Source organism: Penicillium citrinum, assembly GCF_028827155.1.
Source record: "Penicillium citrinum strain IBT 23319 chromosome Unknown utg000003l:1.0-4596430.0:1.0-4598250.0, whole genome shotgun sequence".
NCBI classification, from domain to species: Eukaryota; Fungi; Ascomycota; class Eurotiomycetes; order Eurotiales; family Aspergillaceae; genus Penicillium; species Penicillium citrinum.
In genome coordinates, this window is record NW_026622688.1 from 1,977,688 (window position 1) to 2,003,930 (window position 26,243).

Sequence of the window (26,243 nt, forward strand, 5' to 3'; positions counted from 1 at the left end):
GCGTCTATGGTCGGACAGCCTCGCGGGGTAAATAAAATAGATCGAGCAAACGATCAAATATCAGGACCACACCCCTTCGGCCCTGCGAAGAGAAGTAGATAAAGTAAAAACAGAGAGAGGTGGGTGGGCAGCGCTGAACCATGGCAATGTCGATCAAATAGTCCACGGTGGGGGGAGTGGCTGGGAGCGAACCCTATCGGACTCTGTTGGATCTCTTACAGCTGTAAAGTGTTGATAGATCATGATACATCCAACTAATTCCAGCGAGTTAAATTAATGGAAGTGCAGGAAATCATGCAGACTCAAACTTGCAAGGTTTTGCGCTGAGAAATCGGTGGGTTCTGATGGGCTGTTTTCGAGTCAGCCAAGAAGGCATCCTGCAGAAGATGGTCACACTGGATTGTTTCTGGTTGGCTTGTTGAACCATCCACCTTGGATGAATTTGGGTCTGAGAGCGTCCACGAACGTGATCGACATGGGAGTTCGGGGTTTACCTGATCTCGATCGAATCCAATCTGATCATTGAACTGATCATTGAATATAATATACTATGTAAGGACTGTGAGTATTAACGCGCAAGCTATATCGCCAAATATGGCGAAGTCATGACTATCAGCCTTCTACAGTGGCTGAGGACGGGTGAACATAGAAGATCTAATTTGAATGAAACTAGTAGAAATAATAGAAACTCTCCACGGGTAATAATTCATGAAAGATAATCTGATCCCCCCCTTGAGCCCCCATAATATGCAAAAGTAATAGCCCAGAATGAGCGAGTCTATCAACGTCGCTCTAATAAATGATGACCGCATACCACAGCCCATGAGATGAATGAAAATAGAGAAGAAAGAAGAAAAGAAGAAAAGAAAGGAAGAAAGAAAGAAAGAAAGAAAGAAAGAAAGAAAGAAAGAAAGAAAGAAAGAAAGAAAGAAAGAAAGAAAGAAAGAAAGAAAGGGAGCCTCCACCATAAATGCAACACCATATATCAGACTAGACCTCACTGACTCTCGCCGACTCTCAACTCTTCGCCCGTGGTCGTTTACGAGATCTCGATAAAGACCTCTGCCCACACTTCCTCTCAACACTAACCAAAAAATTGCAGGAAATCATTAAAAAATATTAAAATTCCTCCAAATCCGGCCCACCCACCCTTTCAAACGAGTATCAATTCGTTCCCAGAAGTGCAATGATCGATTATCCATCCGATTAGCATACGCCGCATACTGCGCCATATACATCGCAAACAACACAACTGATTGACCCGGCATCTGAGAGGCCATATTGTATCTATCCAAGGCCTCCAAACGTGTTCCGCGAGAAAGATACAAAAAGCCACCCAAGATGGTTGGGATAAAGTACGGCGTCGAGATTCCCAATCTGGAAAGAAGCGGGCACTGAGATAATTCTCGCCCATTTGAACTTTGCGATCCTCTGCGCTGTAGAATTTGGGATAATTTTGAGAAGTGCATTTCTAGGTCCTCGATAAGATTCTTGCATTCATGCATGTTTCGGGCTGTGTAGATGGGTGGATTGGATTCTGGACAGTGGTGGCCGGCACCTCTTCCCTCTCGATGTGAAGCTCCAGTGGGCTTGGAGCGTATAGGCTCGGTTGGTGTTCGTGGCGGAGCCACAGGCGAGCTACTCAGGTCTACCATCTCGTCTGAATTGGAGCTCTCATCATTCATACCTCCCTCGTTACTGGATTCATCCTTGTCCCCCGAGAGAACCTCTGGCGCATCGGAGGTCTGGGGGACGGGATCCGGACGTTTGACGGTAAGAGTGCGCTCCTCGATATGTTGCACAGGAGCCGGCGGTCCACCAGGTCGTCTGGATTGCTGCAGGACTTGACTCTGAGTCTGTTGACCTGGTGTCAGAGGCGGTGTTGGATCCAAAGGTGGTGGACCAGATTGCGAGTTTGACCGGCCGTTCACCTGGATCTCGCCATGTTGGGGTTGATTGGCCGTGTCCCGGCTGACTTCAGATCTCCCCATGTTATCATGTAAAGAACTCATGATTTGATCGACAGCATTTGTCTGTGCGGAACCTTTGATGGTCAAACCGCCATTAGAATTCTTTGTTGGGCTCACAAGACCAGATACTCCATTGAGAGTCGTGGATGGTTGTGAGGGTGCCTGTGTCTGCGTAGTCACGGCCACGCTTTGCGGGGCGTTGTCGGTAGAGTCCTGGCATAATGATTGAGACTTCCGAGGCGCCCCGGCAGCCTCCAGCTGACATTGTGCCTCTTCAAGAAGTCTGTTCTCTGCTTCGAGCGCTCTGCTTGTAGCTCGATCAATTGACGCCTTTCAGCAGTGCTTGGATATTCTGCCGCATCTGCTCATCCAGGCGGCTGTCCAAGTCGGACATGACGAAGCTCTTGTACACCCCATTGGCGAGATTGTTATGATGCTTAGTGTTCAGTTGACGAAGGAATTGGGCCAGGCCTACCTCGTTCTTTGTCAAGTAGGCTTCCTTTTGTTTTTTTCTCTGTCAAACAAACGCGGAGAGGTCGATCGCCAAGATTTTTTTTGGCGCGAGTTCAGACCCACTTTGGATGCATCAAAGAACAACTGAGGAAAGCGAGTGGTTGAATGATTGACAATTTATTTGGTCTACTAAGTACGATGCATGTATACTAGATAGTAAATACTTGTTTGCTCATTTGGTCGCTATTTCATTCATTTCACTAGATGATTCATATTGAAAAGGCAATTGTGCTTCCGCATTTACCAGCGGCCGCTCTCCTCCATTTGGCGGTGGATGCTCTGCTCAGCGTGGTGCTTGGCCTTTTCACGGTCAAGGAAGTCCAGACCCTTGGACTCGAACTCGCGGTCGATGAAAGCACCAGCAAGACCGGCAGCAATCTCCTTGGCTCTGGCGTGGTTCTCAACCTGGCCTGTGACGGGTCAGTTATTGATATTCAGAGGAGATACTTGTAGTATAAGAGAGAGGGAGGTAAGGAGGGTGGATGGTAGGTGTGTAGAAGTTTGGGATTCGACAATAGTTGGACAATTGGCATACCGTTCTTGGCCTCGTGGTCCTCGTAGGCCTTCATGGCCTCGAAGGCGGCGGCACCACCGATCAGCTCGTGGGAGAACTTGGCCTTGTGTTCCTCAGGGGCCTGAGAGTACTGCTGGTAGTTCTCGTAGTGACGGGATTCGTCAGACTCGTCTAGTGCAAACTATCAGTTGATGCACGATGCATGATAGACGAGGGAGTGCATGGAGTGGACTGCGGAGGACATTATGCATGAGGGGCTTGAGCAATGCTCAAGCTTAGCTGTAAGACTTACCGTGGAACCAACCCATGATGAAAGATTTGAAGTGTGATGTAAGTAGAAGTGTACTCGAAAAAAAGAGAGAGAGAGATGATAGAAAAGAGAGAGAGAAGGAAGAGGAAGAGAGAGAAGGGGGAGGGGGGGATAATACTTATAACCCCTCCAAAGACCACCCAGGCACCCATTGACTTCATTCCGCCCCTCTCATCTCACCCTGAAACCCTCTATGTACAGTACGGAGTACATAGTAGAGTACAGAAATTGGATACCCTGGTGGACACATCCGAGAAGCCCCTCATGGAGCGTGGACCAACGACGCCAATTTGCTGTGCTACTTGGACTCCGTCATCTCATTGACTGGGGGCTATCGGGTAGCCCATTTCTGTGGCGCAAGTCGGCGCAATTCAGAGACGAGGTCGAATTGAGAGAGATGTGGCGGTGGATCCGAAACAATCATTGGAACATGTTAAGGATCGTGAGCAACGATTGGCGATGAGGCAGGAGAAGAGGGGCAGTGATGTGCGTGCAAAGAGGGCCAAGCTTCAAAGCCAAGCAGGATAGGGCAGAGAAGATCCACTTGGGCTGACGAAGCGATAGGCTGGTCAATTGTCTCCAGACTGGGCTAATTGTGTATTAATTGGGGAATAAATTTGGGGAATTCATTGGAGGACGAGGACAAGTCGGAGGGGAAAATATGATTCCATTCCGGCGGTGACACGTGGATTGTGCCACTTTACCCTAGTTAACTACGGAAGTACATAACTAGTAGTATGTATGTAAGGTAATGTCGTTCTTATATAGTAAGTAGTTGTATCAATTAGAAATATCTAGAAGTGCTGACTATACATAGTCTACAGATGATCTTGATGGTCAATACTTCTAGGTATTATGATTATATGCATTATAATATAGTACTGTACTATGTATACAATGAAGTTGTACACTGGTATATCCGAAAGTAGCCCAAGTGGTACATGCACACCTTTACAATATCATCCACTGTCTCCACCTTCTGACCGTCTTTCTCCCCTCAACTCATACTAAGGTGAAGTTCACCTCCTTGCACTATTTCCCAGGAGATCCAGCGAGACACAAAAACTTGCGATCCGGCGTCGAATCCAACGCATTCTTCACCAAATTCCACACATTCAAATCATACGCTTCACCAATATGTCCGACCGGATCAAACGGACAAGTATCCTGGATCCACCAATTCGACACCCCATCCTCATGGACAAACGACGTCTTGGGTGGAGTAACCAACTCATCCAATTTAGACGCAATAATCGTAACCGTATTCCCATCCTGAACAATCGGCTCCCCATCATTCAATTTCGTAATCGCCGCACCATCAGGTCCAAGATCATCACAAGCTCCACACCCAACCGTCTGTAAAACATCACTGACAGCCTCCCGACTCGAATTTCCAAGCAAATACGCCAATTTATAAATATTCGCGAAAGTAGTCGCGTGCGTCGGCGGCGCAATAGCAACAATCTTGTCGATTTTCTCGGAAACTCCTTCGAACTTGGGAACGTAGAGACTTTGAAAAGCACCCTCGGAATGTCCAACAAGGTCAACCTTATTCTTCCCCGTCTTCACACTGACTTCCTTGATGTAGTCTGCGATTTCACTCGCAGATTCCTTGATGGGCTTTAGGCCACCGACGAAAGGGAATCCCTCGTATGCGCCGTAGGTTTGAGCATAGGTACAATATCCCTCGTGTTGGAGCCAGTATTGGAGGAAATTCAGGTCTTCGTAGAATGTTGCGCCGAGACCGTGGAGTAGAATGACGGGATTTCCGTCACTTTTGCAGGAGAAGTCGTTTATTCCTGTTGCCCAAACGGTAGACACACACGCGATTGTGGAGACGAGGATTTGACGGAGAGAAGGCATGCTGAGCATGTGATTTTGAACTCCGTATGGAGCGAAGCAATCCTTGACTGATACTAGACTGAAGACTTCAACGGTGCCAACTTGGGAGATAAAATATGCTCCGTCAGACAGTCAGGCTTTTATGAGCTCCGAGCTTGGGTTCAGCTGGGAGAGAGAAATGAGGGTAAGACTCCGTGTTTCTCTTCATTTCCCGCATCAGAACACGATAGACCCATCTGTTCCTGAAACTATCGATTGTCATGACGATCCCCGAAGGTAACTGGTTGATTCAGGGATATTGCGGGTCTTTGCTCATCTCCTTTCAGCGTGGCACTTTCGTGGTGAGTGGAGACTTGTCCAATCGGATTTCGTCGATTTCGTCTGGTTTGGAGCTGATCACGCCGAGGCATCGTCGATGTTATTGTGGTGGATCGAGAGAGGGTCGATTGCCTCAAAAACTGACCTGTATAAATTAAAAGCCACAGGAGACAGTACTCCGTAAGTAACTGTATAGTTAGTATGTAATGTACAGTATATGTGTAGCGGCGTAGAAAGGAAGAAAGGAGATTTTCTACAGGATCAACTTTTTATCACGCTAGCTAGATGCACTGAGGGATATCGCTCATACAAAATCAAAAGGCGCAGACTGCCAATATCAACATGAATCGAATCTGTCCATACGAAATACATGAATCATCATTCGTCGGTATTGAGAGGCGAGTTTTCTCGAACAGAAATCTCAGCCATCCCACTACCCCAAAGTCCTAGCGAGTGTCGTCGCTCCACGAGCTGGAGTACCTCTATCATAAACTGTCGTTCGGGGCCATTATCAGGGAAAGCTTCCCAAGCAACTCTCGTCGGGAAAGCAAGACGGTTGATCATGTTTCCAGGCGCCGTGAGAATATACCACTCGAGAGTTCGGCAAATTCCACACCCAAAGCCATATTGCTGTAACGGAGTGACGCGATCTTCTGGGCGGGTATCGATGGAAGAGAGGATGAGTCGGAAGGCGTAGTAGACAGCCATCGTTTGAGCAAGGAGAAGATTTGGGTAGGAGAGTTTGGTCGGGGTGAAGGTGGCGCCAGTTCGTGGATTACGCTGTTTGAATATGGGAAAGTCTTGTTCGGGGGTTTGTTCAACTTCCTCAGGGACTCCATCCGGGTAATTCAATGCCCATTCTTGGTACCACTGCTCAAATCGAGCCGTGAGATCAGTGACTCCATTCCAGAGTGATGCCTGTTTGACCGCAATCTCCTGCGCACCCATATGAGAAGTTCTTTGTTCTTCCTGGAAGGAGTCCGATTGCGCTAGAAGACCGGGGATTTCAACGGCCAAATCCAAAAGATGATGGAGGATGTCTTTTGTAGTCGTTCCAGCCGACCAGGGAATCGTCTTCCATTCCTCGCGGGCCAAAAATGAAGGTTGTCGAGCAGCCAGTGCCCCGCCAATCCAGTAGGGTCGTAGTTCTGTGAATAGCAAATGCTCGACTCCATACATATGGTTTTCTGGCCCTCGGTGTTCAATCAGGCGCACCGCACCACGAACATGAGCCGGGACACCGCGTTGAGTAGTGCGTTCTACGCTCTCAAACGCAAGTAGAAGCGTTACAGTAACGAGGGTTGATTCAGCCTTGCATCGCTCTGGATCATTCAGAGCATCTTGTAATCCACGAAGGACACGCGGATATAGTCGAAAGCCAGAGGCCTCAATCTGCTTATTCTGCACAGATCGACCAAAGAATGCGACGGATACAGCCTCGAATGCATCCGAGATTAATGGCGAAAACATTCTAATTCCCGCCGCAGCTCGTAATGCGCCTGCTCTTCCAGACTTGATATCCACTTGAGGGCTGAAGGCATCGACAAATCGCTCCACAAATACATCAACAGCTGGACGCTGCGCGCTCATGATGGAGACTGTGCCCGACGAGTCTGACCCACTGCCAATCGACATGCGCTCCTCAAATTCATCATCCTCGTCATCATTGATCTCAATTGGATCATTGAAATTTTGTTCTGGTGTGCCATTGCGAATAGTCTTTCGGATGGGAATCAAGGAGGAGGGGGAACCCTGTCGCTGATTTTCATACGATTCGTATGCTGTTGAAAGAAAGAACGGTTAGCATGTGCCACTGACATAGTCTCCACCAATCTCCCCTCTCTCTCTCCTTGCTTAACTCACCATCTAGGCCCTCCCATGGCCCGACGGGGGTCAAATCTCTCTTTAATCCACCCTTTGTTGTTCGAATATCACGGACCAAGTCATCAACGACACTAAGCGGGGCGGAACGAATAGACTCAAATAAGCTCGCCAACTGGTCCAGCCGCTGGAGATTTTGGAATTGGGACCCTGCAGCAAGATTCGTTAGCGGGGGCTCGTTTCACCAGCGCCATCGGAGGCCAAGCATCCACCGAGCTGGGAAATCCGGGGACGAGGGCTTGGGATCGGGGTCGGACTCGGAGCCTTGTACGTACCGTCCTGTCTGTCATTTATTCGATTGCGGAGATCTTTAATCTCATCGCGTAGGTTGCGGATCTCCTCGGCTTGGCTAATCGGACGAGCCTCTTCGTCTGGTACACTCTCGTAGACACATTTGGAAGGGTATCCATGTGCGCAGCATGCATGGCAGGGTTTCACACGGTCACACTGAATACGTAGAAGTCGTTAGCTTCACAAGCCTTCACAAAGGCGAACAATACAATCCAATCCAAGGTACAATCAATAGACCTTGGTTGTTGTTGTTTTTTTTTGCAGACTAAGACAAGTGGGACGTTGGTATGGACGGAACAACGGTCCCTCCCGTTTCGACCAGGGGCGATCTGAGATCCGAGCACGAAGGAGGTTATTGGATCTTACCTTGACTTTGCGGAGCCGACAGACCTTACAAGATCGCGACTGGCGGTTCGAGGCCTTCCTGACTCGCGAGTCGTTGGCAACTTGTCGCGTATCACCGACCATCAGGAAACGGCGGATGGAGAGGAGAGGAGGAAAGGAAACATCGCGGACCAACAGCGCGGCGGGAATTTCGAGGACCAGATTGCCGACGTGGGCGTCCGAGATCTCCAGCTGAGTCTGGTGGATCAAAGACCCCTCTATGGAGTGAGCAAGACCGGAGCTTGGTTGATTATGGCAGCTGATAGGTCATTGAGTCGTGGATCCATCTCCGCCCGTTGTAACCGGGACCATCCTGACGCGGTGGTGATTGGCATGACCCTCAAATGATGAGAGGCTGCAGGTCTGTCAGTCGCCTGAAGGAGTAATGAGGGGCCGGAACATTGGGACAGGACAAAAGGACCAAAAGTGAGGAGTCTTTTCCATATAGTCCAGTAGGAGGGTCAAGGGTTTGTCGTATGATGGGCCACTTGCTCGGTCATTGGTGGAGTTGATTTGTGTGGGAGTTGCACAAAAGGTGGGGGGGGAGATGTTGAGAAGACCAAAAGGAATATGTATTATCTTCTGCAGAGTAATACATTGATATTCAATACTATGTAGAATAGTGCAGATAAGATATTTTAAAGTATTGCACTGTGCAGATATACTTGGAAGTCCAAAGTGTCCGTATTTTATTCTCCCGCATTAAAAGTGCATGCGGATAGTCGGATGTCTCCACTTGCACGAGTCAAATCATGCCGAGGTGGAACTCGCAAATTTCTTTGCACAAGGCTATCGGACATGAATATTACATAAAGAAAGAAGATGAATTGATTTGAATGTGGGAGATTGTTCATACTCCTGTAGTGTTGATCAGAATAGAAGTGCGAGAAGATAAGCAGGATATGGCTATTCATTCGGCGTAAGAAGGGGATAAGAGCACTGTGTGTAGTACCGATCAGAATGTACAATTGCCCAATTGTACATTCTGATACAGGTGTATACCTATACACCTAGGTATGTATATAGCATGTGGACCAGGTAAATCGGGAAACCGTATTCTTCAATTCATTTTATGTGTTTTTGATAGCGTGTTGGATAGGTTTTGCGAATATTGTCATCAATTTTCACGGCCACAATCTCACGAGATCTTTGAGTAGATGTACCCAGGATTTGGAGTTCTACCAGGTCATCGGGACTCTTCGCCATTCTGGGTGCTTAATTTACGATAACATGGATCTCAAGACCCGGTAGAAATCCATTTTAGTCGTTTTAAAGCAGCAGTGTTGGGCTTTGTTCCTGCTAGACCGGGGACTCGTTCGTTAAATTTCCCCAAAAAGAACAAGAGGGCTCGATCCGTAGGTACGGATCGAGCTGCAAGAAATCCTTGTGCTCGAACATTAGAGGTGAGTGTGAGAAATCCGTGATCTGTTGATATGGCTGTAGTTTGAGCCAATTCCAAGATTACACGGTCGCTACCTAGCGACCATTATCGTTGGGAGATTGTATATGTATATATAACAAAAAGAGAGCCCCCTTCAGTCAATATAGTACAGAGAGATCGCGGTCTCTGTATGGGGATCTCTTTTCGTTGTGCGCCTATGGCCAAAGCTATCACTCTAGCGATATCAATATCATCGGTGGCGAGTCCTGGATCTTCCACACCCAGTGACTTTTGATCATCCATCCAGGACCTTTGTTTGCAAGGCAGATAAGGTACCAATGTCATACCAAAGCTATTCATGACTTTGGCACCATGGATGGTACGCCGAACTCCTCGGCAGATGAGAAAGTGATAGATTCTACTAACTTCAAAATGTAAACAAATAGGGGCGGATCCTCTACAGTGGAGGGTGGGAGATAGCACACAGTACTAGTAGCTCAGGTCTATATACTATGTATACAAGGTAGTATAGAAAGGATATGACTTTCGACTCTACCCTAGAGGCGTGAATGAATACTAAGTATTATTGGAGATTATTTTTCGCTGCTCCAGAACTAACACACTCCAAAAAAGAATCTTACCACACAAAAAAGGCATTGTGCCTGAATGTCCCCAGATGTCTCAGTCTCGGTCATTTGTCAAGACAAGGTTGTTTAGCCTAAAAGGGGTTGCCAGGCTATCGGATAAGAGAAGCTATGAGATATCCTGGGGAAATATGGGTACTACCGAGGAATACTCGTTAACACTCCAAGTTTCTCAGTACCTTGGAAGGTAATCAAGACGTCTAGAATTCAGAGCAGACCTGGAGAAAGACCGAGTAGAATGGCATCACCACTGCTCTGGCCGGAGTAACTGCGAGGCCTGTGGCTTGGAGGCGTGGTACCAAGACACCTGATCGAGACTCCTTACAAGGTTCATCTTGGCTCTTTGACAGCCTGAGATACCGAGGTATTCAGAATCATACGACCATGGATCATCCATCCTATGAGACAAACAGGGAATGTAGAAATACAATGGTCTCTAATGACCATTTAATAGAAGCAGGTTGAGGTGTGAGCGGCAAGTACTGTACAAGTCCAGTGGATGCGATATGCAGTTTTGACATCACAGTATCACGACCAAGAATGATGACACGGGATCGGGGTTCGGTTTCCTCTGCTGGACTCCGTATAATCTCGGGCCAACCGGTTGAATGAAAAAAAAAGACGGGCAAAATGAAGTCAGCAACGCACGAAGAAACTCAAAAAGCCAGCGCAGCAATAAAAAACCCACGGACTTTCTCCGATTAACCCCAAAGAGCATGGCAAGATTCGTGGGGGAATAACCTTTAGAAATGCTTTCTTGATCCACTCATCCCCGGATCTCAGTGGTCCTCTCCCCCGCAAGCTCCATGGCTGCCCGCCTCCACAGTGGTCCGTTATGCTCGGCTCTACCTATCATCTATCAAGAAGCTCGAGCCACCACTACAATCCTCGTGTCTCTCCGCATTCCCCGGGTTGATTGCTTCATGATTGGCGCTGACCACGCGGGAAAACCCCCCACGTCTTTGTCTCTCCCCCAGAAATTGAGTGTGTGATCGCCGCAATCTGGAAGGAGGATAACTCCCGCGACCATGGCGAGTGGGTTTTGCAGAACTGCAGCCGTGACATGGGCCTGCTTCATCTCAGGGAGCGTGTCCCTTCTTGGCGCTCTCTCATAAAAAGCTCACGACTCCCCCGGTTTGGATGAGAATAAAGCTCGATCTACCCTGTTCTGCTTGCGGTTTTTTTTTGCCACTACATTAATTTCTTATTACTCCCGATCCCTCGTGTCATCCATCATGGCGGACGCGGAGAAAGGCATTATGGACTCGGAGATGGGAGGAAAGGCCGATATCTCCCATGAAGAAATTGTGCACCTTTCAAAGCTCACCGAGGAGGAGAAAGTTCTAGAGAAGAAATTGCGATTGCGTATCGACTCGCTAATTATGCCGTTGGTTGTTCTTGTTTATCTTCTGAATTATATTGATCGGTAAGTGCATTCCCCAAAAAAACAAAAGCTAAGGAGATGAGAACTCGGACATCTGATGCTAAGTCTGTACCAGCAATAACTACGCTGCAGCGAGGTTACAAGGCCTGGAAGAAGATCTCAGTCTGACCGATACCCAATATCAGACAGGTCTTTCTGTTCTATTCGTCGCATACATTCTGATGCAAGTTCCCAGTAACTTGCTACTCAATTACATGGGAAGACCAGCCCTATATCTAGGGTTTTTCGTCACTGCTTGGGGTCTAGTCTCGGCTTTAACTAGCCAAGTCAAGAACTATGGCGGTATTGTCGCTTGTCGATTCCTGCTCGGTTTTGTCGGTAAGTACCATACTCCCTTCGCAGTCGCAGTGATTCTCTCCTAGACAAACCAATGCTGATGCATTTCGTTCTCAGAGGCCCCCTTTTTCGCCGGCGTACTCTTCTACCTTTCCAAATGGTACACCAAGAAGGAACTGGCGTTCCGCATGAGTATCTTCTACTCCGGCTCTTTGCTCAGTGGCGCCTTTGGCAATTTGATTGCCGCAGGTATCTTGAATGGACTTGCTGGAAAGCGAGGCATGTCGGCATGGCAGTGGCTGTACATCATCGAGGGTGTCATCACTGTATTCGTTGGTATCGTCATCTGTTTCGTTCTTCCCGATTTCCCTGAAACCTGGAAGCTCCTGTCGCCCGAAATGCGCAAGGTGGCTGAGCGACGTCTGGCCATTGATGCGGCGGAAGCAGACAAGGATGAAGAAGGTGGTATGAGCCAGGTCAAAGGTTTGAAGCTGGCTATGACCGATATCAAAACCTATGTTCTGGCGCTAGCTTATATGTGCATTACTGGCGCGGCTGGATTTCAAAACTTCTTCCCAACCCTCACCAAGACATTGGTCGACGATCAGATCCTGTCATTGCTACTGGTGGCGCCTCCTTACATCTTCATGGTGATTTGGAGTTTGGCACACTCGTGGATTTCCGATAAGCTCGCGGTCCGATTCTGGTTCTTCTTCTACCCTATCCCAATCACGATCATCGGGTTCGTAGTTTTTATGGCTACGGATGGATTCGGTCCACGCTACTTTTCGATGTTCTTGATGATCTTTGTCTTTGCTCAAAATGGCACGCTATACTCCTGGATCGCAAATGCACTACCCCGTCCTCCCGCCAAGCGTGCTGCCGCCTATGCCTTCATCAACTCGATCGGAAACTCTGCCAGTATTTGGACGCCTTATACATACCTCGCCAAGGAGGCACCACACTACCGGACAGCCTTGGGAGTCTGTATTGCTCTGCAGGCCGTTGGTGCCCTCTGCGGTATTTTCATGTACTTTAACCTGCGCATGTTGAACAAACGACAGGAACGTATGGAGAATGAAGATGTGCAGCTTGGCCCGAAGGACTTGAAGCGATTGCAGCTCACAGCCGATACGGAAGGTATTGATATTGCAGCAGCGAGACGGTTACAGAAGGGTTTCCGCTATGTGCTGTAAGGAATCAATTTTTCTTGCTAGAGTTACCGAGTCAGCTCTCTCAATGTTATATGGATTACCTGAATATTCGTAAACACCTAGGTGTTTCTCATCATACTATCGTAAGACACGCCAAATGACACTTCTATAAATGGGAAGAGTGCGGGGCATTTGACTGGTTGGAGTACTTTGGGTCGTGCCATTCCAGCCGGATTCAGCGCTCGCGGGGTTCAACCCATTTAAAAGGAAGACACACTTCATTTCTGCATTTACTTCCGAACAAACCTGTCTGCCTCATTCGATTCCAAACACCCTAGAATCCTCAAACCCACCTCTTGAAAGAGTTCTTTATATCTTTCTACTTCTACTCTATTGACCAGTCGGAGGCTACTCCAACTTGTACCTCCTCACACCTGACTCCACTGTGATCGACCTCTCCACCTCGCCATTATGCAGTCTGCACTTACACGCCCCATCTTTCGTGCCGCGAACCCAACAGCTCTACGATCCTTGACTACTACGCCATTTATTATGGGAGCAGGAGATACTGGCGCCCCCAAACCGAGGGGGGTTTCTGGCTGAGTGCGCCCATCCTCCTCTCTAACTCCGTGACGTCATCACTAATAACAGACAGGAAAGACCAATTTCAGCGTCGCGAGGCTGCCCAGGAGGGGCTGTGGATTAAACAGCAAGAGGCAGAGAAGTAAGTGAAGCCCTTATAGTCAATGGGTTCCGGGTTGGGTGTTTCTAATTAATGAATAGACTCGAAATCCTCCGGAAGAAAGTGAAGGAACAGCAGCAACACATGAGGGAGCTCGATAAGCATCTGTACGTCTGGTCCTTTTCTATTCGAGTCGGCTCTTCATCAAAGAGCTTTCACACATCCTCCGTGAAGATACTAAGAATACATCAAATATAGGGAGGAATATATCGGTAGCCAGGGTGGTGAACAGAACTAAGAGTACATGCCATATGTACATCGCGACTTTCTCCACTCTCCACAAGATGCCAAGTGATCTATGAATTCGACGACTCTACGCCATCTTGCGAAGGAATCGAATCATACTGCATGTCTATTGCGCATTCACAGCTACGGTCTATGTGTGCACTACTAGTATCATGTCTGAAATGAAAACACTATGAATTTTTCTCTTTATGCCGTTATATCACTATCCCACGCTATGCTATATCCCAAATACCTTCTGTTGTTGTTGTTGTGCTTTTTTAAAGGATTACCTTGATCAACGTATTAAATTTTGGCATGCCATCTCCACCGGTAGCCCAGGCATGCCCATCGCGCCATCAAGAACATACCCAAACCGACAATCAACACGCCTCCCAGAAATGCCACCATGGCTTGTTTTCCAACTTTCTCCAGCATTTCACCCCCAATTGGAATACAAATCAGAGTTCTGCGATAGTCAGCCAATAATTCCAAATAGACGAAGGCCTATTAGTGATATATTTTCACTTGGGTTCACATACGCTAGACTGACAATTGAGTAGCAGATTCCGAATCTACCTCCCACTTCGCTCGCCTTGGAGATTTGTCCAATACAGGCGGGCGCAAGGCTGAGGAATGACCCCGAGGCCAATCCAAAAACGCAGCTGAAAACATATAGTCCAGGAAGTGTGTTCCCAAATGGCAGCCAAATAACAAATATGGCAAAAACACCGAGGATTATCAAGCTCGTCTGTGTATTGATGCGGCCATATTTGTCCGCGACGCCCCCGGCAATGAGGCGACCGATTGTGGAGCATCTGAGTAGTCACTGCAGTTAGTTATCATATTCTCTAGAGGAATTGAAATGAATACTGAATGGAAAGACATACACGTTTTGAAGTGAAAGAAGAATCACACTGGTCGATGTACTGAATCCCTGCATCACGACGTAGGTCGGGTATAGACCCAATCCAGCAAAGACCTCCAACTCCAAGCCTAGAAAAGGTCAGAATCCGTCCTTCGCCGATAGGAAGAACTCTGCAGTCAAACAGTATTTCACTCACTAAAAGTCCCCAGCGTCAACCAAGTAAACCGAGTATCTTTGAACGCCCGCAAATTGATACTAGATCGACTCTGTCCCTTGGGCAACCTAGAACGAACCAGCGCGATCCCCAACGCACACATAACCCCCACAAGCAACGCAATCAACCGAATAGCCCACTTATATCCAAACCTCGAGAATCCCGCCCGAAGAACAAGCGGGAATGTCACACCTCCCAGTCCAGCCCCAGCCATCGCAGTCCCCAACGCCATCCCAACCTTCCTATCAAACCAATGCGGCACAGCCGCCATCGCAGCCGTACTTATAAACGCAGCCCCGGTCCCAGTCAACACGCCGAGCGTGAGAATAAAATGCCAATAAAGCGTACACTCCGCTAGAAGCAACAACCCAGCGACATAGCACCCGGTTCCGAAAATCAGAATACCCGTCGGTCCATACCGATCGAATAAAGGTCCCACCTGTACACTCAAGACTAGGCCGAAGAATGTAAAGACACCGGGGATCCAACCAACGGCACTAGTGGAGTAATCTGACAATTGATGCGTTGCGAAATAACTTTGCAATACACCGGTTGAATTCATCATTCCATAACTACTCATCAATAAAAAGAAACAGCCCAATACAACGAGCCAAGATTTTGTCCCGCCGTCCGGGAACGTGTCGTCGACATTGGGTTCACGAACGTGCGTCGTATGTGTCGTGATAGCCGATAATGCGGCTGGAGGCTCAATTATTGAGAATGCAGATTGCGGAGCAGCGGCTTCTTCATCGTAAGGACTCTCATGGCTATGGGATGCGCTTTTCCGCCTAAGTTCAAGACTTGATCTGCTGGGCACGATACTTGGCGGGATACTTGGGCCCGGAGTATTATCTGTTGGGCCTAAGACCGGTTGCTCTGATATATGCACGCTAGTCTTGAGGTCGGGTGCCATATCGCTTTTATCTCAAGTGAGTCTGATACACTCTAGCGATTCAGTTTATGTCTTGAGCTTGCAAAGTTGTCTGCTAGCGGGCAACCGGTATAAAAGAGAAAGAAAGTGTGGGAGGAACCCCGCCATGCGTGATCGGATTCCTTGACCATTTTTCGAAAAGTCGGTACGTCGTCCCGATGGTTGTGAGTCATGATATGAATTGTCATGAATTGGATATTTTTGATTCGTGCGTCGTCATTTTTCCTTCTCCGATTTATGGAGCTTTTCGAGTTTTGCGTCGGGAAGGGCGTTCCATACGGGGAAAGCATAGGGTGTGGGGGGTGGGGAGCCCATGACCCACTAGGGTTGGCCAAGTGGTGAAGGCATGGAGTTGGTGAAGTATATTGAAGTAGTTTAATTGAACTGAGGAGGCCAAGTGGTGTAGAGTAACTCTGAAAGGGATCTTCGATGTTAAGTTGGCTTGTCGCTGTGTTGTCCTTCAGAGGACGGTGATCATACAAAAAGTCAATTCCCGTTGAGTTCGGCTGCGCTTCCGACGTTCGATAGCCATATTTCTGATGGGTCAAGTACCTGATACTTTCCAAGGTACTGCTGTAGTCCAAGAGCTCCGTGAAAGCTTTGAGTATGTATCTGTGATTGATCCTGGCGAGAAGAGGCAATTTGAGTACAAGATGGAAATTAAATGCCCTACAGTGGAGGCTAACTGTACAAAGATGAGAGCAGTCTATTATCATACTTCTATCCACATTGATTTGAAGAAGAAATTATCCATCCATGGTAGAAGCAGGGTAGATTGGAAAGGATAATCATCGTTTGAAGTGCTGAATAGTAACTACTGGATCATCGCGGGAACCCTAGAAAGCGACACTGGATAGATATTAATAAGACCTGCCAGAAAGTAAATTCTTGAAAAGAAATAAATAAACACTATCACTCAATGTTCTGGAAACATTAGGCTGTCAACTTTCATCTTCGAGTTTCAGCATTTGTCATTGACAATCGAAAGAGGCAATTTAATCCCACAGCCCATGGATGAATCCCCAGAAAAGATCAGGTAAAACACCAAGCAGAATGCACCACTCAAAATATTCAAGTTAATCAAGTCTAGGTTAATCTGAATATACAGTTTCTGGGTCACGCTCACGCTTATTTCTGTTTCTTGATGGCTTAATTGAAGCCCATGACTGAATGGTTGTGTGCGGGGAGTGCAGCGTGACGCATGGTGGCATGATGTAGTGGCGATACTCTCCAGACGAGAAACACCCGGTCTTCAAGCGAGGGTGGGTTGATTCTGAAATTTTGACTCAATGGCCCCATGATCTACAATATTTTCATCTATGATTCAAAATTACGATCTCTAATAGTACTAGACAAGGACTATATATGGGAGTTGGTACCCCCTCAATCCCTCCCCACCGAATTCATCCACACTCCACATTGGCATCTTAAAACATACTCCATCGGTGTGCCAACACTCCAAACTTAAATCAAACATGCACTGCACAAGACTACTCGTGAGAAATGTCTCTCCGACTGTCAAACCACGCAGAAAACCTTCACCTTCTCCAATCTGCACCGCTCAAATAACTACAACCACAACCACAAACCCACTCTCAACCGCCAATCCCACCACAGACTCCGACCAACTCGCATACCGACTCTGCGAACTCTCTCTACAAAAAATCCAAAAGGAAGCTCGGGCTTTAGAGCCGGATCTCCGACACGTCCTGGCATGCACGTCGATGCAACGGCTCGCCCAACAAGATCTTTCACATCGGCTTGACGCTTTACAAAGTGCAATGCCTGTCCAAACATTACCATTGCTTCCCGGTTGCGATGAGCCATATATGTCGGATGAGGATGCTTGGGATATGAGATCTTTGGAAGAAGCTGTATCAGAATTGGAGTGGGCTAGTAAGAAGGGCGAGATCGCGCGGTATATATGCTTTCAGCAGATTCGAGAAATGTGACCCAAGGATTTCCAGTACTCACCAATAGTCATTCGTATCTAATCCTGCTAGTTAGCTGCACCTGCTATAATGCTGCACGCTGAGATTTAATTCCTATGATCCGCTCAGGTCATGGTTGCTCCGGTTATACTATACCATGAAGTGTAGCATTCACTTCGCTCTCAATTCGGGCTAGCCTGGGACTTCTTTTCATAGTGCACAAATATACATACAAATTTAGGAGGATCTGCCCAGGTCCTCCTAAATTTGTATGTATATTGCCATGTGAAATTTCTTTTACGAGCTGAAGTCTTTGGCGGGTCTAATCTTATGCTTCTTCCATAAGGGCAAGCAGTGGGAATCTTGAGGATCTGGAATTCAAAGCTCTCGGCTAATTTCGGGGATATTAATTATGCATCACATTCTGCTGATTTGCAGGACCAAAAAAAAAGATGCATGTCAGGTGCGTCGTGGAACTTTCGGTGAAGCCTCCTACAAGGTGTCAAAAACTTCAAGTTGTCTATGCGATGTGACCTACCATGTGCTGGTATGAAACAAAGTTCCTGTTTGTAAAGAAGAGAATATTCCTTAACACGAATTCAGTCTAGTCCCATAATGATTGTTATCTGATCTTGGGGCGTTTAAAGTGGGCTTTGTGTTGGGGCAATAGCGGCCCGAGTCGGGGCATCTAACTGTCCGAATCGCTAAAGAGTACTTTTTACGGTCACCTTCTTTTTTTATCTCCGATCTGCAAGGTTTCAGATTGTCCCACTTTTACGCCGAACTTTTTTCCAAGCATCCTTCTGGTACTCCCCTATCCAACCCGAGATGGATTAAGTCACCAATCGGAACATCCACTAAGCTACCTAACCGGGTAGCTACCAGGCTACCGACCCTTTCAGATGCGCGATGACCGTACCGGTATTCTGACAATAACAAGATCAATTTTTTGATTGCTTCAATAATGGTATTCTGCTCGATGCTGCTGTTCCACGAAAAACGTCATTGCGAACAAATCAGATAAAACGCACATGCAGAAAGATGCAGTGAAATATATCATATGCAAGTCGCCATAAAAAGCGAGCAAATCACATCTCAAGAAAAGCCAGAAAGATCAAGACCGCCCGCCGATATTACTCGATGCTTTGAATGCCCCCCCGATTCAATCGCTGCGCGGCAGCAATTGCATGCATCAGTTTCGTTCCCATATTCACCGAAAAATTCATCAAAACCGGCCTCATGATTCCCCTCAATACAAAACCTCTGCTGCTGATCTAGACAGTACACACAAATGCCGTCATATTTTAATCCCACGCTGCGGGGTGTTTCGCAATGCATACAGATAAAAAAGCTCGGCTCTGAGACGTCTGACCTTTCTTCACCTGTCATCTCACCGATCCCACTATCGGCGTCGGACTCGATCAATTCCGGGCTATGTGTATCATCTGTGAGGGCGGTTGTATCGGCGTCTTTCTGAGAGCCGGCAGCGAACGTCGTGTCTTCCACACAGGTACTGGTCTTGTCAATTTCCTTTCTCATTGTGGCAAGAGATTCCAGGATAATATCCTTCCTTTCAATTGGAGGATTCTCTTGTGAGTCAGGTTCCCCTTGCATTGACGCAGGCGTGGTATGGTACACGACTTCTGAAATACTACCGGTACTCGTCACCGCCGTATTCAATGGTGCATAGGCTGAGGTAAGTCGCCGACCATTGTTGTTCTCAACCACAGCTCTATTGAGATCGGGATCGCTTATTAGATGTGCATTGATTTCCGGCCAATGCTCGTCTTCTGGCCCTCTTTTTCTTACACAATTTGATTAGCTCAGGGCATTTTCACTTCGTGATTGACTAGAGAATCTCACATATTGGCACTTGTCACGGCATTCGAAGCACGTTTTGAGGACAGTGCTTCTCTTTTGATAACAGCTGATCGGGAGAAGTCTCTTACAATTCTGGCAGAACTTGCTCATCTCGTTCGCCGACGAAGAGATTGATGCATTTGCGGGGATCCCTTGGCCAGACATCTTGGCAGTTAGTCGGGGCGTATATGAAATCAATGAGAAAAAATGATGGGTCCCTTGGGCTTAGCCTTTTCGAAGACTACCCTGTGTCGTGATGATGAGGATATTGATATCCAGAAATAATGGCTGGGTGAGATAGTCTTAGTAATGCCTTCGTGTGGGAGTTCTGAAGGCGAGGAGAATGATTCTTAGGCCCAAATGTCAGCAGAAAATTCTTTCGAAAGATGACCCAGAGAAATGACAGACCGCGTGTTCAAGGAGTTATAGAATTGTGACTCGATGGACTAGATGTTATCGTTTGGATCAAAGGAGTGGAGGAGACATGAATCGAGGTTGGCGGTTGTCAAGACGGGCTTGGATGGATGATGTCCTGGTACAAATTCCTCGATTAGGTGTTCGAGGCACTGATTCACAGATCACAGAGTTTGATCGTAGATCGTAGGCTTTTTGGAAGTTGAGGGCATAGATCTTATATCCAAGCCGTGGGGCAACGTGCGGGAGTTGAGGAGGATCAGTTGATACCGCATACTAATATATAGTACATATTTGGGAAGACAGTCTTGCTTCCGAGCAGGAGTTGATGATGGCGTGGAAAAAGTGAGTGATAAGTTGAAGGAGTATGGCAGCGAAATACTGACAATGAAATGAAAGAGAGAGTTAGATGATATTGATGGATGTTGCTAGATAATCATGTGAAAGAGGACTTTGGTATTTCGAAGAGTTGAATCAATACCATAATTGGTAGACACCTAGTTGCAGGAGAGAATACTCTTGCATATACTTGTCGCCCGAAAGATATGAAATGAAGATGGACGTTGATTGATTGATCGAGCTCTCTAGGAAATTTACATTGAGTTAAGTGTGCACTTTAGATGAATTAGTCGAATCAGGCTGTTATACTAGAAAGAGGCCAGTGTCTATGTACTATGGATTAACTCGACTGTGGAATGCATAGATATTGAGATGAGCTAACGTAAGCGAAAATTCGCCCATGTAATTCAGGGATCTAGATGAGCAGGTCTGGCTGATATGATACAGTAATGTGGATGTATGTTGGTTATTAGGGCAGAAGAAGAGTCCGAGTGTTTCGGTCTTTCGCAGGGCCTCCGCCGATCCCGCTTACTCAGCGGGGTCTGTGGGCTTTCCGCGTGGCATCGGCGGGCTTGGCATCGCGAATCTCCGACTTCTTCCCTAAAACCCGATGACTCCGTTGCTCCTTTTGATATTGTTTTTTTTGATGAATTTTCCTTGATCGGAGATAGGGACCCATTCTGTTGGCCTGAAAAATGATCTCTATGACGAGTTTCAAGTCAACTACATCAGTGGCTAGGACATATATACAAGACACGTATCTCCATTGTTTATGTCAGCGGAACTTTTCGCCTTCAAGATCGGCCGCATTTGCTCCACCGTCTCGTCCGCTACGTTGTGGTTCGCAGAAATTTTGACCCCATTGCGTGTGGGGCGAGCTGTCGAGACGGGCCTTGAATCTGACTCTATGCTCCATATTAGGGGCAATGTCCGGAAGGAAGAAAATTGATCTGTCTTGCGTATGGCTCAGCAGAACTTGACGAACCTGAAGAATGGATACTATTTATCCCAATGGATTCGGACCTTCGGTTGGTGCATTGACCGACGGGATTGACTCACTGGAAGAGCAGATTAGGCTTATCCTTTCTGAAACTAAGCGGAAATCTAGAGTGGTTGGCTGTGGTGTAAAACGGTTTGCGTTTGTATAAAGAACCTAAGATCTCCCCCCCAATAATAGATTTGTCGGTTTCTCTTCACGTCTTTCCCTCCTCCACAAAATTCCGTGATCATAGCAAACATGGAGGGTTCCCTGCATCCCCCAGCCCATCTTGGGTCGGTGGATGATATTCAGGATGAAACTGCCAGTGCTGCTGTCACTGTTTACGGCGAAGACACCCCCCCATAAAACTAGCCAGAAAGGCAGCCCTGTTCCTAGCCTCCATAACGACTGGAGTCTCCTATCTCGTGTCCAGGAACAACATCAACGGGATCTAGATTCTGGATTTAAGCCCCAGGAACTGGGTGTGACCTGGCAACATCTTAATGTCGACGTCATTAGTTCCGAAGCCGCCGTCAATGAGAACTTCTTCTCCCAGTTCAACATCCCAAAGCATATCAAAGAGTCCGGCAATAAGCCTCCATTACGGACCATCCTCCGAGACAGCCATGGTTGCGTCAAACCCGGTGAGATGCTTCTAGTACTGGGTCGCCCTGGTTCCGGCTGTACCACCTTACTCAAGATGCTGTCTAATCACCGTGGAGGATACAAGTCCGTTGAGGGAGACGTGCGTTTCGGTTCGCTTACGCCAGACGAGGCCAAGAATTACCGCGGACAGATCGTCATGAACACCGAGGAGGAGCTTTTCTTCCCAACCCTCACTGTTGGTGAAACTATGGACTTCGCTACCCGTTTGAAGGTTCCTTACAAGCTTCCCAACGGCGTTGATTCCGCCTCAACCTACGCCCACGATTCAAAGAAGTTTCTCATGGAAGCAATGGGCATCTCCCACACCGAGAATACCAAGGTCGGAAACGAATATGTCCGCGGTGTATCTGGTGGTGAGCGCAAGCGTGTCTCTATCATTGAATGTCTTGCAACTCGTGGATCTGTATTTTGCTGGGATAACAGTACTCGTGGCCTCGACGCCAGTACTGCCTTGGAATGGACCAAGGCTATCCGTGCGATGACTGATACTTTGGGTCTTTCCACTATTGTTACACTCTACCAGGCAGGCAATGGTATTTACGATCTTTTCGACAAAGTCTTGGTTCTCGATGAGGGTGAACAAGTCTACTACGGGCCTCGCGAGCAGGCCCGTCCATTCATGGAGGAGGCTGGCTTCATCTGCCGCGAGGGATCTAATGTCGCCGATTTTCTCTCGGGCGTGACTGTCCCCACGGAGCGTCGCATTCGCGAAGGATATGAGAATCGCTTTCCTCGTACCAAGGAGGCTCTGCGTGCAGAGTATGAAAAGTCTTCTATATATACCGATATGAAGAAGGAATACGACTATCCTACCTCTGATATTGCTCTCCAAAGGACTCAAGATTTCAAGGATGGTGTCGCATTTGAGAGCTCGAACCAGCTCCCAAAGAATAGTCCCTTGACTGTCAGTTTTACTGAACAGGTCAAAGCCTGTATCTCTCGTCAATATCAAATTATCTGGGGTGACAAAGCCACTTTCATTATCAAACAAGTGGCTACTTTGGCACAAGCCCTCATCGCTGGTTCGCTCTTCTACAACGCCCCTGACAACTCGGGGGGGTTTGTTTGTCAAATCCGGTGCTCTTTTCTTTTCTCTACTCTACCACAGTCTGCTGGCCATGTCTGAAGTTACAGACTCATTCCACGGCCGTCCTGTCTTGATTAAACATAAGGGCTTTGCTATGTTTCACCCCGCCGCCTTTTGCATTGCTCAAATCACTGCCGATATCCCCGTTCTTCTCTTCCAGATCAGTATGTTTGCACTTGTTGTATACTTCATGGTCGGTTTGACAATGTCTGCCGGAGCCTTCTTTACATACTGGATCTTGGTATTTGCTACTACTATGGTAAGATCCCCAATTTATATTCTCTTCTTGAAATGCTGCTTACAATTTCACAAAGGCTATGACTGCTCTTTTCCGAGCTATCGGCGCGCTGTTCACTACTTTCGATGGCGCCTCCAAGGTTTCCGGATTTCTCATTTCTGCTCTCATTATGTACACTGGTTATATGATTCAGAAGCCCAAGATGCATCCATGGCTGGGCTGGATTTTCTGGATTGATCCTCTTGCCTACGGCTTCGAGGCTCTTCTTTCGAATGAATTTACACAGAAGATCATCCCTTGCGTTGGGAACAACCTTATCCCTATGGGACCCGGCTACGAAGACACTACATATGCAGCTTGTGCTGGCGTCGGTGGTGCTCAGGTAGGCGCTACTGTTGTCACTGGCGAACAATATCTGGGCTCGCTTTCTTACAGCCATGCACACCTCTGGCGCAACTTCGGTATCAACTGGGCCTGGTGGGCTTTGTTCGTCGGTGTTACTGTTATCGCTACTTGCCGCTGGCAATCTCCTGCTGAGAGCGGAAGCTGTCTGGTCATTCCCCGTGAACGTTTGGACAAGCGATCCCTGAAACCGACCCAGGACGAAGAGTCCCAGGTGGAGGGAAAGACCAAGACGCCAGTTGAGAAGAGTGGACAGACTGAGGAGGAAATCGACCAGCAACTCGTTCGCAATACATCCGTCTTTACTTGGAAGGATCTCAGCTACACAGTCAAGACCCCTACTGGGGATCGTGTCCTGCTAGATAATGTCTACGGATGGGTTAAGCCAGGTATGCTGGGTGCTTTGATGGGTTCTTCCGGTGCTGGAAAAACCACGCTGCTCGATGTTCTTGCTCAACGTAAGACTGATGGAACTATTCGTGGTTCTATCATGGTCGACGGCCGTGAGCTTCCGATTTCATTCCAGCGCTCTGCTGGTTACTGTGAGCAACTTGATGTTTTAGAACCATTTGCTACTGTTCGCGAATCTCTTGAGTTTTCTGCTCTGTTACGTCAACCCCGTGATGTTCCTCGCGAGGAGAAGCTGAAGTATGTTGACACCATCATCGATCTTCTTGAACTACATGATCTTGCCGAAACTTTAGTCGGTTATGTTGGTGCCGGTTTGAGTGTCGAGCAACGCAAGCGTGTCACTATTGGTGTCGAGCTTGTGTCCAAGCCAAGTATTCTTATTTTCCTTGATGAGCCAACCTCCGGTCTCGACGGCCAATCTGCCTACAACACTGTTCGATTCCTTCGCAAACTAGCAGATGTGGGCCAAGCTGTTCTCGTGACAATTCATCAACCTTCTGCTCAGCTGTTCGCCGAATTCGATACTCTGCTTTTGCTTGCTAAGGGCGGTAAAACAGTTTACTTCGGAGATATCGGTGAAAATGGTAATACTGTCAAGAACTACTTCTCTCGCTATGGTGCCCCCTGTCCGCCTAACACAAACCCTGCCGAACATATGATTGATGTTGTATCTGGTCAGCTCAGCCAAGGTCGTGATTGGAACCAGGTCTGGTTGGAGTCTCCTGAGCATACCAAATCTTTCAAGGAGCTTGAGAATATCATCAGTACTGCTTCATCTAATCCTCCTGGTACTTTCGATGACGGCCGCGAATTCGCCACTTCGCTCTGGGAACAGACTAAACTGGTGACTACTCGTATGAGCACAGCTCTTTTCCGCAATACAGACTATGTTAACAACAAACTTGCATTGCATATCGGCTCTGCTCTTTTCAACGGTTTCTCTTTCTGGATGATCGGCGATGGTGTCGGTGATATGCAGCTTCGTCTCTTCACCATCTTCAACTTCATCTTCGTTGCCCCCGGTGTGATTAACCAGTTGCAACCCCTTTTCATCGAACGACGTTCTATATACGAACAGCGCGAGAAGAAGTCAAAGATGTATTCCTGGGTGGCCTTCGTCACTGCACTAGTTGTTTCTGAGCTACCCTACCTGTGCATCTGTGCTGTTTTGTATTTCGTTTGCTGGTACTACACAGTTGGTTTCCCCAGTGAGTCCAACAAAGCTGGTGCAACCTTCCTTGTCATGCTGCTCTACGAGTTCGTATACACTGGAATCGGTCAATTCGTCGCTGCCTACGCCCCTAACGCCACATTCGCTGCTTTGATCAACCCTCTCATCATCGGTACTCTCGTTTCCTTCTGTGGTGTCTTAGTGCCATACGCCCAGATTCAGGCATTTTGGCGCTACTGGATCTACTACTTGAACCCATTTAACTATCTTATGGGCAGCATGCTTGTCTTTGATGTCTGGGAGACCGATGTTAAGTGCAAGGAGAGCGAGTTTGCCATCTTCAACCCACCCAGTGGCAGCACTTGTGGCGAATACCTTAAAGAGTACATGAGCACGATCGGTGCTCGGATGAATCTTGTCAATCCCGAAGCTAATGAGAGCTGCCGTGTCTGTCAATACACCAAAGGCTCGGATTATCTGTACACCATCAATCTGAAGGACTATTACTATGGATGGCGTGACGTCGGCATTGTTGCTATCTTCGCTTTAAGCTCATATGCTCTGGTCTACGCGCTGATGAAGCTGCGGACCAAGGCTTCCAAGAAAGCAGAGTGATAGCGTTACCGTTAATCTGAACAAATTTGTATCGACATGAGAACGGAAATGATAGACAGACCACGGATATCCAATATGCATCGCAGGATGCTATCAGAAGCCACTTCTCAATACCAAAAGAATTTAATACTATCATGTTTAATAGACTATTTACCAGACAAAGACCTTTTTTGAAACGCTTGTACCTATGTTCCTTGTATATCAAGCTCAACCCAGAAGTATCAGATGTCA

At 47.5% G+C, this 26,243-nt stretch overlaps 10 protein-coding genes across 10 annotated transcripts; 4 read left to right on the top strand and 6 right to left on the bottom strand.

Annotated features, from left to right (window-relative positions):
* Window positions 1-1,109: 1,109 nt before the first annotated feature.
* N7469_003956 (uncharacterized protein) lies at window positions 1,110-2,364 on the bottom strand (the record flags this gene model as incomplete). Its single annotated transcript, XM_056642876.1, has 2 exons — window positions 1,110-2,228; window positions 2,299-2,364. The coding sequence occupies 2 exons, from the start codon at window positions 2,362-2,364 to the stop codon at window positions 1,110-1,112; spliced, it is 1,185 nt and encodes a 394-aa protein (XP_056502288.1).
* A 359-nt stretch (window positions 2,365-2,723) lies between these two features.
* On the bottom strand, window positions 2,724-3,305 carry N7469_003957 (DUF3759 domain-containing protein; the record flags this gene model as incomplete). The annotated part of the gene is made up of 3 exons (XM_056642877.1): window positions 2,724-2,893; window positions 3,019-3,168; window positions 3,290-3,305. The coding sequence occupies 3 exons, from the start codon at window positions 3,303-3,305 to the stop codon at window positions 2,724-2,726; spliced, it is 336 nt and encodes a 111-aa protein (XP_056502289.1).
* Window positions 3,306-4,339: 1,034 nt separating this feature from the next.
* Window positions 4,340-5,170, bottom strand: N7469_003958 (esterase/lipase family protein; the record flags this gene model as incomplete). Its single annotated transcript, XM_056642878.1, has 1 exon — window positions 4,340-5,170. The coding sequence occupies one exon, from the start codon at window positions 5,168-5,170 to the stop codon at window positions 4,340-4,342; it is 831 nt and encodes a 276-aa protein (XP_056502290.1).
* Window positions 5,171-5,845: 675 nt separating this feature from the next.
* Window positions 5,846-8,107, bottom strand: N7469_003959 (Zn(II)2Cys6 transcription factor domain-containing protein; the record flags this gene model as incomplete). Its single annotated transcript, XM_056642879.1, has 4 exons — window positions 5,846-7,248; window positions 7,331-7,498; window positions 7,624-7,795; window positions 8,006-8,107. 4 exons carry the CDS (start codon window positions 8,105-8,107, stop codon window positions 5,846-5,848), a joined length of 1,845 nt encoding a protein of 614 aa, XP_056502291.1.
* Window positions 8,108-11,283: 3,176 nt separating this feature from the next.
* Window positions 11,284-12,964, top strand: N7469_003960 (putative MFS transporter; the record flags this gene model as incomplete). The annotated part of the gene is made up of 3 exons (XM_056642880.1): window positions 11,284-11,474; window positions 11,548-11,810; window positions 11,886-12,964. The coding sequence occupies 3 exons, from the start codon at window positions 11,284-11,286 to the stop codon at window positions 12,962-12,964; spliced, it is 1,533 nt and encodes a 510-aa protein (XP_056502292.1).
* Window positions 12,965-13,393: 429 nt separating this feature from the next.
* N7469_003961 (uncharacterized protein) lies at window positions 13,394-13,902 on the top strand (the record flags this gene model as incomplete). The annotated part of the gene is made up of 4 exons (XM_056642881.1): window positions 13,394-13,513; window positions 13,594-13,646; window positions 13,706-13,771; window positions 13,863-13,902. 4 exons carry the CDS (start codon window positions 13,394-13,396, stop codon window positions 13,900-13,902), a joined length of 279 nt encoding a protein of 92 aa, XP_056502293.1.
* A 290-nt stretch (window positions 13,903-14,192) lies between these two features.
* Window positions 14,193-15,881, bottom strand: N7469_003962 (MCT family MFS transporter; the record flags this gene model as incomplete). Its single annotated transcript, XM_056642882.1, has 4 exons — window positions 14,193-14,393; window positions 14,440-14,704; window positions 14,777-14,882; window positions 14,951-15,881. The coding sequence occupies 4 exons, from the start codon at window positions 15,879-15,881 to the stop codon at window positions 14,193-14,195; spliced, it is 1,503 nt and encodes a 500-aa protein (XP_056502294.1).
* A 1,493-nt stretch (window positions 15,882-17,374) lies between these two features.
* N7469_003963 (uncharacterized protein) lies at window positions 17,375-17,851 on the top strand (the record flags this gene model as incomplete). The annotated part of the gene is made up of 1 exon (XM_056642883.1): window positions 17,375-17,851. One exon carries the CDS (start codon window positions 17,375-17,377, stop codon window positions 17,849-17,851), a length of 477 nt encoding a protein of 158 aa, XP_056502295.1.
* Window positions 17,852-18,925: 1,074 nt separating this feature from the next.
* Window positions 18,926-19,444, bottom strand: N7469_003964 (uncharacterized protein; the record flags this gene model as incomplete). The annotated part of the gene is made up of 1 exon (XM_056642884.1): window positions 18,926-19,444. One exon carries the CDS (start codon window positions 19,442-19,444, stop codon window positions 18,926-18,928), a length of 519 nt encoding a protein of 172 aa, XP_056502296.1.
* A 2,291-nt stretch (window positions 19,445-21,735) lies between these two features.
* N7469_003965 (putative ABC multidrug transporter) lies at window positions 21,736-26,012 on the top strand (the record flags this gene model as incomplete). The annotated part of the gene is made up of 3 exons (XM_056642885.1): window positions 21,736-23,147; window positions 23,197-23,434; window positions 23,490-26,012. The coding sequence occupies 3 exons, from the start codon at window positions 21,736-21,738 to the stop codon at window positions 26,010-26,012; spliced, it is 4,173 nt and encodes a 1,390-aa protein (XP_056502297.1).
* Window positions 26,013-26,243: the final 231 nt, after the last annotated feature.